A 15,528-nucleotide genomic window follows, 5' to 3' on the forward strand; every position below is an offset into this window, starting at 1 on the left:
TGTAGACCAGGCTGGCCTCGAACTCAGAAATCTGCCTGCCTCTGCCTCCCAAGTGCTGGGATTAAAGGCGTGCGCCACCACCACCCAGCTTGGCCTTGCTATTTTTCTCATTCTTTTTTGCCAGCAATAGATAGCAAGGCAAGAGTATACTTCTACATTGTAAGCACTCCATGTGTGCTCATGTGGTATGGGTGTGTGTATGCTGTGGTGCACAGCTTAGAGGACTGAGCGAGGGCAGCCCTGTGTGCCCTTCCACCTTGTTGAGGCAATGGTTTCCTTGTTGCTTGGCCCTGTGTTTGCCAGGCTGACTGACCCACGAGCTTCTGGAGAGTCTCCTTTCTCCACCTCTCTCCACAGGAACACTGGATTACAGACTCTGGGCTCTGAGGATTCTAACTCAGCGCCTCGTGCTTGAGTGACAAGCACCTTACCCACTGAGCTGTCTCCCCAGCCCTGGGGGCACTTAGAATGTAATTTATGCACAGTCCTCTCCCTTCCTGCCTCCCTTCTTCTTTTCTCCTCCTCTTTCTCCTTCCTCTCTTCTTCCTCCCCCTCTTTCTCTTCTGATGGAGTTTTGTGACATTTTTCCTATAGGTTCCTTCTTTCTCTCTTTCATTCTTTTCTGATGGAGTTTTGTGACCTTTTCCTGTAGGTTCAGCCAATACTGTCTTCTGTTCCAACAACAGAAACGTCCACTGGTGTTAAGTTCCAGGTTGGTGATCTTGTTTGGTCCAAGGTGGGAACCTATCCTTGGTGGCCTTGTATGGTTTCAAGTGATCCCCAGCTTGAGGTCCATACCAAAATTAACACAAGAGGTAAGAAAAGAATAAATAGATATTAAGTAACAAGTTTGCAATAAAGCAATGTAAACATTCAATGTTGTATGTGAATGTAAGACTATACATATATATTATCTGGCATAACAATATGAATCTTTATCAGATTTTTGTTTCTTCTTGTGATGTGGTTTTTGATACAGGGTCTTATTGTAGCCAAGGTTTGACCTTGACCATGCAGCAATCCTCCTGCCTCTGCTCCTCGGATTTTCTCAGTTTTTGATGACAAATGAAATAATTATGGTCATTTTAGACTGGCAGAGAACTAACTAATGTTTTTATGTCCGACTATGTAGCCCTGGCTAGTCTTGAACTGGCGTCATAGTTCAGACTGGCCTGGAACTCAGAGATGCCCACTTCTACCTTCTGAGTGCTGAGCACTGCATGTGCCACCACACCCAGCCCTTATAATAACTTCCTAAAAAAATATTAGTGTGTGTGTGTAGATGTGGATGTGTGGAGTGTGTGTGTGTGTGTGTGTAGATGTGTGGATGTGTTTGTGTGTGGATGTGTGAAGTGTGTGTGTGTGGATGTGTGGTGTATGTATGGGTGTGTATTTACCTTTGTATATGCTGGTGTCGCAGGGACCAGAGGAAGGCGTTAGATACTCAGAAGTTGGAATTATAAGTGACGTTGAGCTGCTTGACATGGGTGCTGGGAATCAAGCGTGTGTCCTCTTGAAGAGTAGTAACGAGCCATCTCTCCAACCCTCAATAACTGCGTTCCTCAAAACTAGGGGTTGAAATGGGGGCTTTGCACACAGTAGGTGAACATTCTACCACCATGTTTTAATAACCACCTGTTTTTGTTTTTCAAAGATTTTTCTTTTAATTTTTAATTATGTGTTGGGATATGTGGGCTCTGTACCCACAGGGGCCAGAGGGTAGGTATCTTAGAGCCCGTGGAGCTGCAGTACAGGCAGTTGAGAGCCGCCTGATGTGAGGAGACCCACACTGGGTCCTCCGTGAGAGCCTCGCATACACTTGACTACTGAGGTGTCTCTCCAGCCCCTTCATCCACAGACCTTTGAATTTATTAAAGGAAAAACATTTTTTTGGTCACCTGGGAGATGGAGCTCTGAGAGTACCTGGGAGTACTCTGAGAGTACTCAGTTATTTAGTAGATGTGGGAAGAGATGCCTGTAGTGCCTGTCCACGCCGCATGAAAGAATGGAGACGGGTAGCCAGTGGTGTGGCTCAGTGGGTGGTACTAGCAAGCCTGCTGACCTGAGTTAGAGCTCTGGAACCCATATGATGGAATGAGAGAACCAACTCTCCGGTAAAGATGTCCTCTGACCTCTGTGCTGCCCACTACCCAATGCATGAATAGCTTTGCTTTTTGTTTGTTTCTTTTGTCAAAGCAGGGCATGGTGAGTACATGCTTTTAATCCCAACACTATGGAAGCAGATGCAAGCAGATATCTCTAGTAACTTCCAGGCCTGCCAGAGCTGTCTCATAGCAAGGCCCTGTCTCAAAAAATAAATTAAGTAAATAAGCAAATAAACAAACAAAAAACAAAACTAAAACAAAAATGGGTTCTGTGGACTGAGCACTGGCATGATGAATTCCATGCTTTCTGCTTCTGATTGTGGCTGTGATGCAAGCAGTTGTGCTGATCTGACACCCCTGCTGTGATGGACTGCAGCTTGGACTTGAGAGCTCAGGCTGGCTTTGAATTTGCAATAGTCTCACCTCAGTCTTCTAAGTAGCCGCCATAATTCTTTCATGCTTCCTTATCTCAAAGACACTAATCTTACTGACTTTCATACTTCATTTAAAAATGAAAGCATATTAGTAAATAAGATATTTTATTCAGGCTTAATATATAAACTAAGCCCTTTTTGAGCTATCCTGTGTTCTGTTTTATTTTATTTTGCACATGGTCTCATTCTGCATAGTCTGGGCCATTCCCAAGATCCTTCAAGATCAAGAGCCTTCTGCTTCATGATTCTGAGCTCAGGGACTACAAGTTTATTTCACCATGCCTAACTTAGGTGAACATAAGCCCACTTGGTCGTCGTCATTGTCGAGTGTCGTATTGTATATCACTGTCTACCTTATTGCCTTTGCATCAGGATTTCTTACTGAATCTGCAGCTTATCTGATAGCCAGAAAAACCAGCAGTCGTTCCGTCTCCATTTTGCTGCGCTGGGTTACAGGCGCATGAGGTCATGCCTGGGCTCTCCCCCTGCTGCTGAGGATATGACTCACGTCCTCATGCCTGTACACCAAGTGTGCTTATCTGCTGAGCCATCTCCCTCTCTCAGCCTCATGCCTCATGCTTGCTTCTCTCCCCCCTCCTTCTCTTTTTTCTGACAGGGTCTCATTGTGCAGCGTTGACTGGCCTGGAATTTGTTCTGTAGACCAGGCTGGCCCGGAATTCACAGAGATCTGCCTGCCCTGCTTCCTGGGCATGGGGTTAAAGTGCACTGCCTGCCAGCACTTTAGCACTCCATCCCTCGTTTACTTCTGACAACAATATTTTTAAAGTTTTCAAAAGTACATAGTTTCACCTTTGCATCATTTTACTTAAAGACTATTTATAAGTGTGGGTATTTTGCCTGCAGGAGTGTATGCACATCCATCTGTGTGCCTGGTGCCTGGGGTGCAGGAGTAGAGCTGGTTGTAAGCCTCCATGTGGGTGCTGAAAACAGAGCCCGGGCCTCTGCAGGAGCAGTGTGTTTGCTCTGAAGTGCTTTGCCTTCTTTATAGCCCGCACTTTAAGGACTCTCCTTGACTCTAGATTCTTACTCAGTGGTCTCTGGGCGTAAAAGAAGGTTTTGGGCATCTTGGTAGTGAGGCATGGCTTGTGCTGGTGCCACACAGCACACACTGGGGCAGTGGAAACTGGATCGTGGAGTGGTGGAACTCCTTGGCATCCAGCCAGCGGCACTGCAGTCTCTTCCACTTTATCTCTGGATGGAGCGAGCACAGACTCGGTGTCTCCTGTCTCCGTAGCTCTGTGTGAAGGTCCCAGCGGTGGTCCGGTCCCAGTGCTCTCTGTACACGTCTGTGCCACGGCAGGAGGAGCACAGCCAGATGCCAAAGTTCTTTATATGCTGCGGTGACTTCTCAAATACCTGCCCACAGAGCACTGTCCACCCTGTGACCTCTTCATCTTCTTAGCTGCGACACAAAGTACCAGAAGCGGGACTTGGTCACTACATGACTGGGTACAAAGATGCACATTCAGTACAGTGGTGGCATGTGGTGCTTCGGGATGGGCAAGCAGCGCCCCACCACCCTGCACTCCTGAAGGATGCATGAGGCCTTCATGGTAGTCAGCCCACGGGCACCCCCACCTACAAAAGGGTTTGAAAAAAACTTTAAAAATGTTTTTTGTTTTGTTTTGTTTTGTTTTGTTCTTAATTCTGGGTATGGTCATGTGCATCTGAGAATCCCTCTGGAGCTAGTTAGAGTAGTCAGGAGCTGCCTGCCAAGGGCGCTGGGTCAGACTCAATGTCTTCTGGAGGAGCCCTAGATGCTCTCTGCCTTGAGCCATCTCTAGCCCCTGCACTATTTCTAGAATATAAAAACATTTCTTCTACAAATACAGCTTTTGATAGAAAGCTTAGAAAATTGAGCCAACTGTTCAGAGACACATACGTTTGCTTCTTTAGTTTTCATGTCTTCAGGATTTATTCTATATCATTTTTACTTTTGCTTTTTATAAGAATGTGAGAGAATAACTGGGGGTTGAACCTAGGGCCCCGGTAAGTGCTCTAAAACGGAGCTACACCCCTAGGCTTTTAAAAATTGTTTATTTTTAAATGATTCACTTATGTTAATGAATATGTGTTATGAGTACATGCCTGCATACATGAATATGTATGTACCATGTGTGTGCCTGGTGCCTGAGAAGTCCAGAAAAGGTTGTAAGATCCCCTGGAAATTGTAAGCTGGTGTGTTGGGTTCTCTGCAAGCACAGCGAATGCTCTTAACCACAAGTCATTCTCTAGCCCCTTAGTTTTTAATTTGAGACTGAAACTAAACTTCCAAAGCTGGCCTCAAATTCTTAACCTTTCTGCCTCCAGAGCTAGGATTACAGGTGTACTTATATATAACCTTTACACACACACACACACACACACACTTACTTCTTTTTTATAATAGTTTTTTATTAAAAACTTTTTTGAGATTTTGTGTGTAGTCGTGTTTTGCCTGCTTGTATGTGTACCACATGTATGACTGGTTCCTGCAGAGATCAGAGAGCATTGGCTCCCCTGGAACTGGAGGTTAGATAGCCTCCAGCCATCATTTAGATGTTGAGAATGGAGACCTGGTCCTCTGCTAGAGCAACAAGTGCTCTTAACCACTGAACCATTTCTCTAGGCCCTTCATAATAATTTAAATTTTATTTATGTGTATGAGTGTTTTGCCTGCATGTATATTTGTTTATATGTGTGCAAAGCCCACACGGCCAGAAGAAAGCATCGGATACCCTGGAACTGGAGTTACAGGTTGTGGGCCTACAGGCCTGCCTAGGGCGAGAGCTCTGGCAGAGGGGGACGGGGTTAGCTGGTGGAGAAGTCACTTTCACCACTGCTGCCCACCCATCCCCACCCCCTAGGTGGCTCTACCTCAGTCTTGCTACTGTCTTGGTTACCCTGTGCTGAGTCTGGTAGGCCAATGAAAGGTCACCTAGCCAGGGAGGATTGCAGCAGAGCTGCTGGTGGTGCTTCGGGAGAGCAGACCTCTTCCCTCAGGTTATGACAGAAAGTCTCAGATGATGGAGTAGTTCTCGTACACCTTTAATTCCCTGGATAGGATTTATGTACAGTTTTGGGTGTGATTCAGGGTTTGACAGCAGACAATTCTCGTTGGCTGGGACTGAGAGCTTAGGAAACCTTATTTACAAGTGGGAAGGCCTGGTGCTGCTCCTATGTGCCTGATGGCCACACACCTCTCCTGCAAGGGGTGTGTGTGACAGGGGGAGGGGCTGTGACCGAACTCCTTCTGTCCCACGTAGGTTTAAGCTACCAGGTTGGGCAAGGGGCAGGGGGCAGCTCACGTCCGACAACAGGTGGTTTTCGCTGGGGCTGGGAATCACACCTGGGCCTTTTGAAGAGCAGCCACTGCTCTTAACCACTGAGCCGGCTCTCCAGCTCAGTCCCCACATTTCTATTGATCTGATACTTTTTCTGAGAGATATTTATTTTTTAACTTATCTTTGATAAAGGCCTAACTTTTGTTTTAAAAAAGTGAAAGGCCTTTTCTAAATGTGAAGTACAAGCTCACTGTCTGTCCAGATGTCCTAACAGTGTCAAGCTGTTATACATATTTTACATCCTTTTTTTGAAATCATGGGGCTTATTTTTGAAAGATTTATTTTTCACTTTTGCTGTATATATGTGTGTGTATACATGTGAGTACCAACAGAGAGCATCAGACGCCCTGGAGCTGGGGTCCCAGGTGACTCCCTCCCTGGCTGCCAGGAGTCTGCTCGGAGAGGGCAGCAAGAGCACCTGGTCTCTGAGCGAGCCATCCAGTCTCCCTCTGCTTGATCTGTAATAGATCTGTTCCAGCATGTTCTGTTGACCATGGTTTCAGAAGTACTCAATAAGATAAGGTGGGACATTACATTTGAAGTCAGCCTTGGCTAAATAACTAGACCCTGCCATTTCAGACGAAGAGCTTGTGTGTCTGTATGTATGTGTGTGTGTGTGTGTGTGTGTGTGTGTGTGTGTGTGTGTGTGTGTGTGTGTGTGTGTTTCAAGACAGGGTTTCTCTGTGTAGCCCTGGCTGTCCTGGAACTCACTCTATAGACCAGGCTGGCCTCGAACTTAGCAATCCGCCTGCCTCTGCCTCCCAAGTGCTGGGATTAAAGGCAAGCAACCACCACCTGGCCAGACGAAGAGCTTTAATAGGTTTTGTAGGTTATATCTAATACTATTCAATTTAAAAATGAACTTTTAGTCACTTATAATGACTAAATATGAATTATTTCATATAATCATTAATTTTGCTTTTTTGTTTTTTTGGTTTTTTTGGAAAACTATTTTCTTAAATGTTAATGGGTACTAGAGGTATGGCTCAGCAGTTAAGAGTACTCGCTATTCTTTAGAAGACTCTGAGTTGCCATCACTCACACAAGGCAGCTCACTATTGTCTAACTCCAGCTCTAGGAGGCTCTGTGTCCTCTGACCTCTGAGGGGACCTTCACTCATTTTACCACCCATGATTTTGTGTGCATGCACTGGTCATTTAAAAATTATTGTCTTAGTAAGATCTTTCATATGTTGACAAATTCCTTTGTAGTTATATATATATTCTCCCCCCAGCCCTCATCTTCTGAGAGTCTTTGTATGTAGCCTTGGCTGTCTTAGAACTCTCTACATAGTCCAGGCTGACCTGAAAGTAAAAGAGATCCGCTTACATCCACTTTCCTGGTGCCCAGACTGAAAGCATGTGCCACCACGCTGGCTAGGTGCTCTTTTATTTAAATCACCTCTTCTCGGAATCTTTGTGATTATTGATGAGTTGGAAGTCTAAAAGAGGCAAAGACAGGTTTTCCAGAATTGCAGTATTACTTGAAAGATTAAACTGTATCATTGATAGCAAATAATGTTGTTTTCCTTGAAGTAGAAGTTGGTTCTTGAGAGATACCTACACCTTCTCACATCTGAATAACTGCAGAAAGGGACATTGCCTAGTGATTGATGTTCCACCGTGCTCCAGATGAGCACGTGCTTCCCCAAGGCAGCCTTCCCTGTCAGTCTGCAGAAGTGTCTCATGCATTTCATTTGCTTTCTCATTGCGCTGCATATTAAAGAGACAGAGTCAAGTAGGAAATTTAGGAAAATTAGTAATTTTTTGCGCATTTGTCAAGGCCATTGCATAAAACTCTCCTTTTGAAATGGTGCCAGTGTGTGGCAGTGAAGTGCCCCATGGCTGGATGTAGTTCTGTGCAGTGCTTGTGTTGAGACGCCAGGAGGTTTATCTGCTACTGCTTTTCTGCCTTAAATGTAAAGAGAAATCACCGTGGTATTATTAGGACATTACTATAGGACCCCTAAAACAATCTCATGTTTATATAGCTAAAAACGTGATCTGATCAGTATTTGGCTCTTAAAAGTCCAAAGAAACATGTTCAGTTTTGGTGGGAAATGTTGTGTGTTTGTATTCCAGTTTGTAAAAATATTGGAGATAAATTAAAGTAAGTTCCACAATCAAAGTAATAAATGAGACAATTAGCAGGGCTTCATATTTCTCTCTTAAAGCTTGCTGCCCTGATTTTAATCATCTGGAATGATTTTATAGCCTTATAGTTATAAGTAGGTGAGTGTTGTCATATATCTTTGGGCAGTTTAAAATGTCCAAGTTTTAAAGGAAAATGCTGAAAAAAAAAACCAACCCTGTATTTCAAGGTCTCTTTGGCAAAGTATATGTGGATTTTTATGTCCTAACATAATTAATATAAGTTTTTACTTAACAGGTGCCCGGGAATATCATGTCCAGTTTTTTAGCAACCAGCCAGAAAGGGCATGGGTTCATGAGAAGCGGGTACGGGAGTACAAAGGTCACGAGCAGTATGAAGAGTTACTAGCCGAGGCAGCCAAACAAGCCAGCAATCACTCTGAAAAGCAGAAGGTAACTGCCGCCGCCGCCGACTTGTCCTGATGCTTGGCTTTGTTTGTTACCGTGGAGATGGAACCCAGGGCTTTTCCCATGGCAGGCAAGCAGTCTGCTGCTAAACTATACCCCACTGTCCACTGACACATGTTATAGCTGGTCCTAGTGGTATGTGCCCATAATCCAAGTGCACATTAGTGAAACACAAGTATCACTTTAAAATTTGAGGCCAGCCTGGTGTATACAGGAAGTTCCAGGCCATTCAGAGCTACATAGTGAAGCCCTGTCTCAAAAGACTTAATAAATAAATAGTTGTATATGTCATGTAGCGTTATAGTACTGACAAGACTGTGGGAAGTAAGGCTGTAGCTCATGTGGTTAAGTGCTTGCGTGCATGCATACAGCCCTGCATTAGGTTGTCACTTCACATCAACTGCACATGGCTGCACATCCAGTAGACGCAGGAGGATCAGAGCTTCAATTTCTGCTACGTAGAGTTTAGGGCTAGCCTGGGTACACGGGCTCCTCTCTCAAAATACAAAGACCAGTTTTATAATCTCTTGTGAATTGATGTGCACAAATCCAGAACACTTGTTTTGCTAAGGATTGTAAATATTTTTTCTTTATTAATAGCTTCCTGTAACTATTCTTTATTCTATTAATAAACTTATTTTTTATCAAAGATTTAAAAACACTTGATAAGAGCCAGATGTGTGGTATCTGTAATGCCAACATTCGGGAGGCTGACATAGGAGGGCCCAAAGTTTAAAGTCAACCTAGACTGTACAGTGAGGACTAGCTCAAAAACCAAAACCAAACATGGAAAAAAGTTCATCTAGTGCCTTCTGTGAAATAAGTATTGTTTAAAATATTGATATACTTATTTAATCTTTATAATTATTTAAATAAGGTATTTTTCTTTTCAACAGATCAAGAAACTAAGGTACAGAAGGCTTAAATCACTGGTTCATTTCAAAGCATATGAGTTATAGAACCAGGAAATGTTTCTATCCATACACACACACACACACACACACACACACACACACACACATATATATATATATATGGTAGATTTTTTTTAATTTATTGTTTTAGTTTGGTTATATTTTATTTATTTTTGTTATTGGCATATTCATTATACATACTCAGTTCTAGGTTTCATAAAGGAAATTTTTTTGAGTATATCATGCAATGCAATTAATGTAAGTAAGTCTCATATAATTTAGAAATTTCTAATTTTTTATAATTGCTACATATTGACTAGAGTGTCATGTGCTTTGATCCCAGCATATAGGAGGCATGAGCAGGTAAGTCTGGGTGAGTTCAAGTCCAGCCTGGTCTGTATAATGAGTTTTAACCACCACCAATAAACACCAACTAAGCTTTAACACAAGATAAAAAAAAGAATAGTAATTATCATCATCATATTTATTTATTTATTTTAATAAAAACAAAAACCAGAGTCCAGAAGCATCAGATTCTTTGGAGCTGGAGTGATAGGCAGCTATGAGCTGCCTGTTCTGGATACTGAGACTCAAACTCTGGTCTTCTGGAAGAGAGGTACATACTTGGGGGGCGGGGACAGGATGTGGGGGCGTGGTTCAGGTTTCCCTTTGTATCCATGGCTGTCCTGAAACTCACTATATCCTAAAACTACCAGGCTGGCCTCAAATGCACAGAAACCTGCCTGCCTCTACCTCCTAAGTGCTGGGACTAAAGGCGTTTGCCACTATGCCTGCCTTCAACACACGGTTTCAGTGCTGTGCCATCTCTCCATCTGTGTGGAGACACAGGATTTTCATTAATTTGATCAGACTTTATTTTAAAGACTTAGTCATCAACATTTAGACTATGCTGTCTCATAGTCTGCCTCTTGAAAAATAAATTTTATTATCACTTTTTGTTGTTTTCTGAGATAGGGTCTCACTGTGTAACCTTGCCTGGCCTGGAGCTTTCTTTGTAGACCAGGCTGGCCTTGAACCCCTACAGATCTGCCCTTCTCTGTGTGTGCCATTCTGCCCAGCACTGTTATTATATTTATTTTGTCTGTACATGTATGGCTCACCTGCCATAATGTGTATGTGGAGGTCAGAGGACAATTTGGAGGAGTTGTTTGTCTCCTGCCACGTGGGTCCCAGGGATGGTGACCTTAAGTGTAAGTGAGGCTTAGAGGCCAGTGTCTGTCTGTGCTGGGCATGTCCCTGTCCCATCTGCTTAGAGGCCAGTGCCTGTCTGTGCTGGGCATGTCCCTGTCCCGTCTGCTTAGAGGCCAGTGCCTGTCTGTGCTGGGCATGTCCCTGTCCCGTCTGCTTAGAGGCCAGTGCCTGTCTGTGCTGGGCATGTCCCTGTCCCATCTGCTTAGAGGCCAGTGCCTGTCTGTGCTGGGCATGTCCCTAGCCCGTCTAATCACTACTTCATTACTTTGCTTGTCCCTTTTATTTAGCTTCTTTCACTTTTATTCAGAGCTTTCTTACCCTCCTGACAGTGCAGACTAATGCTCAGCCTCTGTGGAAAGGCATCCAGGGTTTTATCACCCTCCCCTCCACACACATAAACAGAGACACACATACAACACTCCCTCACCTCCCACACACAGACACACACATACAACACTCCCCCCCCCACAGACATACACATACAACACTCCCCCACACCCCACAGACACACACATACATCACTACCCACATACACAGACACACACATACAAAACACTCCCCCCACACACAGACAAACATATACAACACTCCCTTCTCCCCTACAGACACACACATATAACACTCCCTTCTCCCCCCACACACACATACAACACTCCCTTCCCCCCACACATACACAGACACACACATACAACACTCCCTAACTCCCCACCACACACACACTGGCTTTCCTTTGTTTTGTTGTTCCCTTGGATTTTCTCCTTTCTCTTCACTCTGTCCTTGTTGGCATATTGGCATCGACTAACCACACGTTCCAAATGTTGGCAGCAAGCTTTGCTGAGATCTCCACAGTACCAGGCTGCTTGTCTACACAAGGAGGAAAGTAGCAACTTTGCAGGAGTATGTTTAACGTTAGTGTTTATTGGCCCCTGAAAACAAGTCATTTCTGTAGTCTTCTCTTTCATTATTACTGTTCAACAGATATGATGTAGAACTCCTCTTTGGGGTGTTATTCAGCAGAGTAGTCAACAAAAGAAATATAAATAAAAGAACAGACCTTCATGCCATTTAATAGAGTAATACTAGTTTATTAATGGCATGGGATCAGCACATTGTATTTATTTGTCTGAAGAATCTAAAAATATTTATGTGTCTTTGAAAAACATTGCAGAGTGGTTGGAAAATGCACGCTGATTTTAATGTGCCTATTGGACTTAACACCTCACATAAAGACTTATCTTTTTCATAAAGATTCGGAAACCCCGGCCGCAGAGAGAACGTGCCCAGTGGGACATTGGCATTGCTCATGCAGAGAAAGCCTTGAAAATGACTCGGGAGGAAAGAGTAGAACAGTACACATTCATCTATATCGATAAGCAGCCAGAAGAGGCTTCATCCCAAGCAAAGAAGACTGTTACCTCTAAGACGGAAGTCAAGAAACCCCGAAGACCAAGATCTGTGCTGAATAGTCAGCCAGAACAGACCAATGCTGGGGAGGTGGCCTCCTCACAATCAAGTACTGACCTTCGAAGACAGAGCCAGAGGCGGCAAACTAGCTTGGAAGAGGATGAGCCACCTCCTGTTAAAATAGCCTGGAAAACAGCAGCCGCAAGGAAGTCCTTACCAGCTTCCATCACAATGCACAAAGGGAGCCTAGATCTGCAGAAGTGTAATATGTCTCCAGTTGTGAAAATTGAACAAGTGTTTGCTCTCCAGAATGCAACAGGAGATGGGAAGTTTATTGATCAGTTTGTTTATTCAACGAAGGTACCTCTTGTTCTATAGGGGTTTGGGGAATGCTACTAAAAACCACTTAAGAATGTGATTTACACCCCCCTTGGGTCACTGCATTTGAAGCATACATTCTTGTTTACTCTGGGCAAAAGCTATGTTCTTCTTGTTTCCCTCTTAGAACATTCCCATCTGTGGTAGATTAATCTTGAGCAATACAGCCAAAATTGAGCTTAGCTCCTGAAAGTTATGGAAGAAAACTGGGCCCTTTGCCTGGTTCTAATTTGTAGAGTTAGTTTTTCTTTGTTGTAAAGTATGATTTTTATTAAAAATTTTCTTTTATCTGAATTAACTTTTGCTATAAAAACTGGAATAATTGTGCCTGCTGATCTGTTTGGTTGCACCAGCAGTATTTTTTTGTTTTGCTTTGTTTTAATTTTATCTACACAGTTCATTTATCTCAATGTACCTAGGCAATATCTCAATATGTAGTCAGTACAAAGTGATTGGTGAGCTGTTTCCTACTTTTTTCTGTCATCTTAACTCTTTCTAATTCAGTGTATATCAACCACTTTAGGGCACTGTGTAGCCTAGGCTAGCCTTCAACTATGTAGTTGAGTTTGGCCCCGAGCTTCTGATTCTCCTGCCTGTACCTCCCAAGTGCTGGCACTATTGGCAAGCAGCTACACCTGGTGCCCGGGATGCAGCCCAGCGTCATAGCAAGCTTGGTACTGACTGAGCTCATGCTTTACACCTTAGTGGAGACTGGCCACATTTCAGGTCAGCCCCGTGTGGCCACTGTGTTGGACCGCGCAGGTTTAATGAGGGTTTCTTGCATATCTTTACGTCTGCACATGGTGAGGATATTAAACGATGTGCTCATCTCACTGGCTTTGGTGGTGCATGCCTGTCATCCCAGCACGCAGAAAGCAGAAGGCAGAGGCACAAGGAATTAGGCCAGCCTGAGCTACGGAGCAAGACCCTGCCTCAGAAGATAAAAATGTGGCCAGTCATGCCTTCTGGCCAGGCTCCTCCCTAACAGCTCTTCGTAGACCGTGCTCAGGCCTTCTCCTCATCCAGTGTGAAGCTGTTTGAAAACAGGCCACCATTTAGTTAGCACTGCTGTGCCAACAGTTTTGTTAGATTCCTCTTAGCTTGGGATATCTTGTTGAGTTTTAGGGAAATTCCATTACTCTGTTGGAAAGGGTAAGTAATGGTATAGGTCAGCCACCAAGGCTCCGTCAGTCCACCCTGGGCTTCCATTTCAGGCAGTTAGTTTTTGGCATGAAGGTGTCAGAATTCTTCATAACATTGGAATATATACATGCCTTCCAGCCCACCTCATAATTTGGGGTTTGTGATTTTGATTTAATTCCATCACATGCACGTGTATATTAAGCACGTGTATATTGTTTTTCTCCATTAGCATACACATATATAGACATTAAAATAATTGATTAAGTATAGTGATGCTTTTAAGATAGTGATGCTTCATTTTTAGAGTTGGTTTTAGAAATATCAAGAGTCCTGCATCCACTCTTTCTGCCTGTGGGTTTAATTGATCTCCACAGGGCCAAGTTTCCCAGAAAAGCTTAGATTTCAGTTTCTAGCTGATGTCACTCTATGTTGTCCCTTTGCTTTCTCCTTTCCTTTCTTCCTCTCATTCCCCCTACCCTCTTTCCCACTTCCTTTCCTTGCCAGAAGAGAGTGAAGGGTCCCTTAAGGCTGGGGCTCCAGGCAGTTGTGAGCCCCATAACACTGGTATCAGGACCAAACTTAGGCCCGCAGATGATCTGCAGGTGCTCTTAGCTACTGAGCCATCTCGAGCCCCAATGTGATTCTTTTGATAGCAGCATTTGCATATTGTTTCAGTGCAATTTGCCTTTATTCTTAGAGCTAGTTTTATTTGCTTCTGTATGAAAAAATATCCTCAACACCCAAAGGCTATTAAAGAAAATTCAAGATAAAACTTTTATCTTTAGGGGCTAGAGAGATGACTCAGCCCATAAGAACACTTGCTGCTGTTGCACAGATCTGGGCTTGGTTCCCAGCACCAACATGGTGACTTACAACCATCTACAACTCCAGCTCTAGGGGATCCAAGGCCACATTCTAGTTTCTGCAGGTACCAGGCATACATATGTACACATTAGTACAGGCAAACACTCATACATATAAAATGAAAATAAATAAACCTTAAAGGACAAATTGATCTTTTGAAAAATAAATAACACTTAAAATTACTCTTATTTCATTACATTAAAAAATACCTAAATTAAGATATAAATTAATTGCATTTATTGTCTGTCCCGTGTTACCCACTTGATCCCATTTTGTAATATAAATGGCATAACACTTTTATCTATAGGTATTCTCATCTCAAGACACAGTGACCTTTCTACCTTTGCAATAAGCAACTTCATCAAATGACAATGGTATTTAAAAAAAACTGTTCAGACTAGGAATTACTTTTTTTTTTTTTTGGACAGAAAACAGGGTAATGCAGGTTTATTTGTTAAGAATATTTATCACCTGGACTTTAGGCAAACTTTTATTTTTCTTTCAAGGGATCTCATTAAAATACATCCGGATGACCTAATAACATCTTTTTGATAATGACTAATCAGAATTGACATTACAAGATTGAGCAGATTACAATCATGTTAAGCCATCTTTATAAGCTCACGATACCATGTGCCTGCTAATCACTTGTGTTTTTTTATTCTGCCTCATTTTAAAGGGAATTGGTAACAAAACAGAAATAAGTATCAGGGGGCAAGACAGGCTTATAATCTCTCCACCAAGTCAGAGAAATGAAAAACCAACTCAGAGCGCGTCGTCTCCGGAGGCAACATCTGCTTCTGCAGGTGGGTATGACTGAGGGGCACCTGGGTCCATCCTCAGAGGTTCCCACGCAACTTCCATTGTCACAGGTGAAGGGCCGCAAATGACGGCAGGTCATAATGACACACATGCAGAAGTCTCTCACAGTGAGGGTCCTTGCTCTGTGTGCTAACTCCGTAACTCCAGTCCCAGGGGCACCGGGTGCACACAGCGCACAGGTCCACAGACATACATGGAAGCGGCATCTTCAGCATTTGGATCTTAAAAGTAACTCTTTTTAGAAGGAAATGATGATCAGAGCTAGAGAGTTGTGCTCATCATTCTTTTCCCTAAATACAAGCATGGTTCCGTAATTAAGAGTATAGCTGTAAATTCTATGCTGAGCACGG

The 15,528-nt window shown here is 43.4% G+C and overlaps 1 protein-coding gene across 5 annotated transcripts in view; it reads left to right on the top strand.

The window, feature by feature from the left end:
* Positions 1-15,528, top strand: part of Nsd3 (nuclear receptor binding SET domain protein 3) — a 111,416-nt gene that overhangs the window by 45,921 nt on the left and 49,967 nt on the right. For all 5 annotated transcript variants that reach the window (XM_052162761.1, XM_052162760.1, XM_052162762.1 and 2 more), the window contains exons 4-7: positions 653-815; positions 8,272-8,426; positions 11,816-12,331; positions 15,036-15,162. In XM_052162761.1, coding sequence (XP_052018721.1) covers positions 653-815; positions 8,272-8,426; positions 11,816-12,331; positions 15,036-15,162 — 961 coding nt within the window. The remainder of the gene's footprint in view (positions 1-652; positions 816-8,271; positions 8,427-11,815; positions 12,332-15,035; positions 15,163-15,528) is intronic.

The sequence above is a fragment of the Apodemus sylvaticus genome, chromosome 18 (genome assembly GCF_947179515.1).
Source record: "Apodemus sylvaticus chromosome 18, mApoSyl1.1, whole genome shotgun sequence".
Lineage (NCBI taxonomy): Eukaryota > Metazoa > Chordata > Mammalia > Rodentia > Muridae > Apodemus > Apodemus sylvaticus.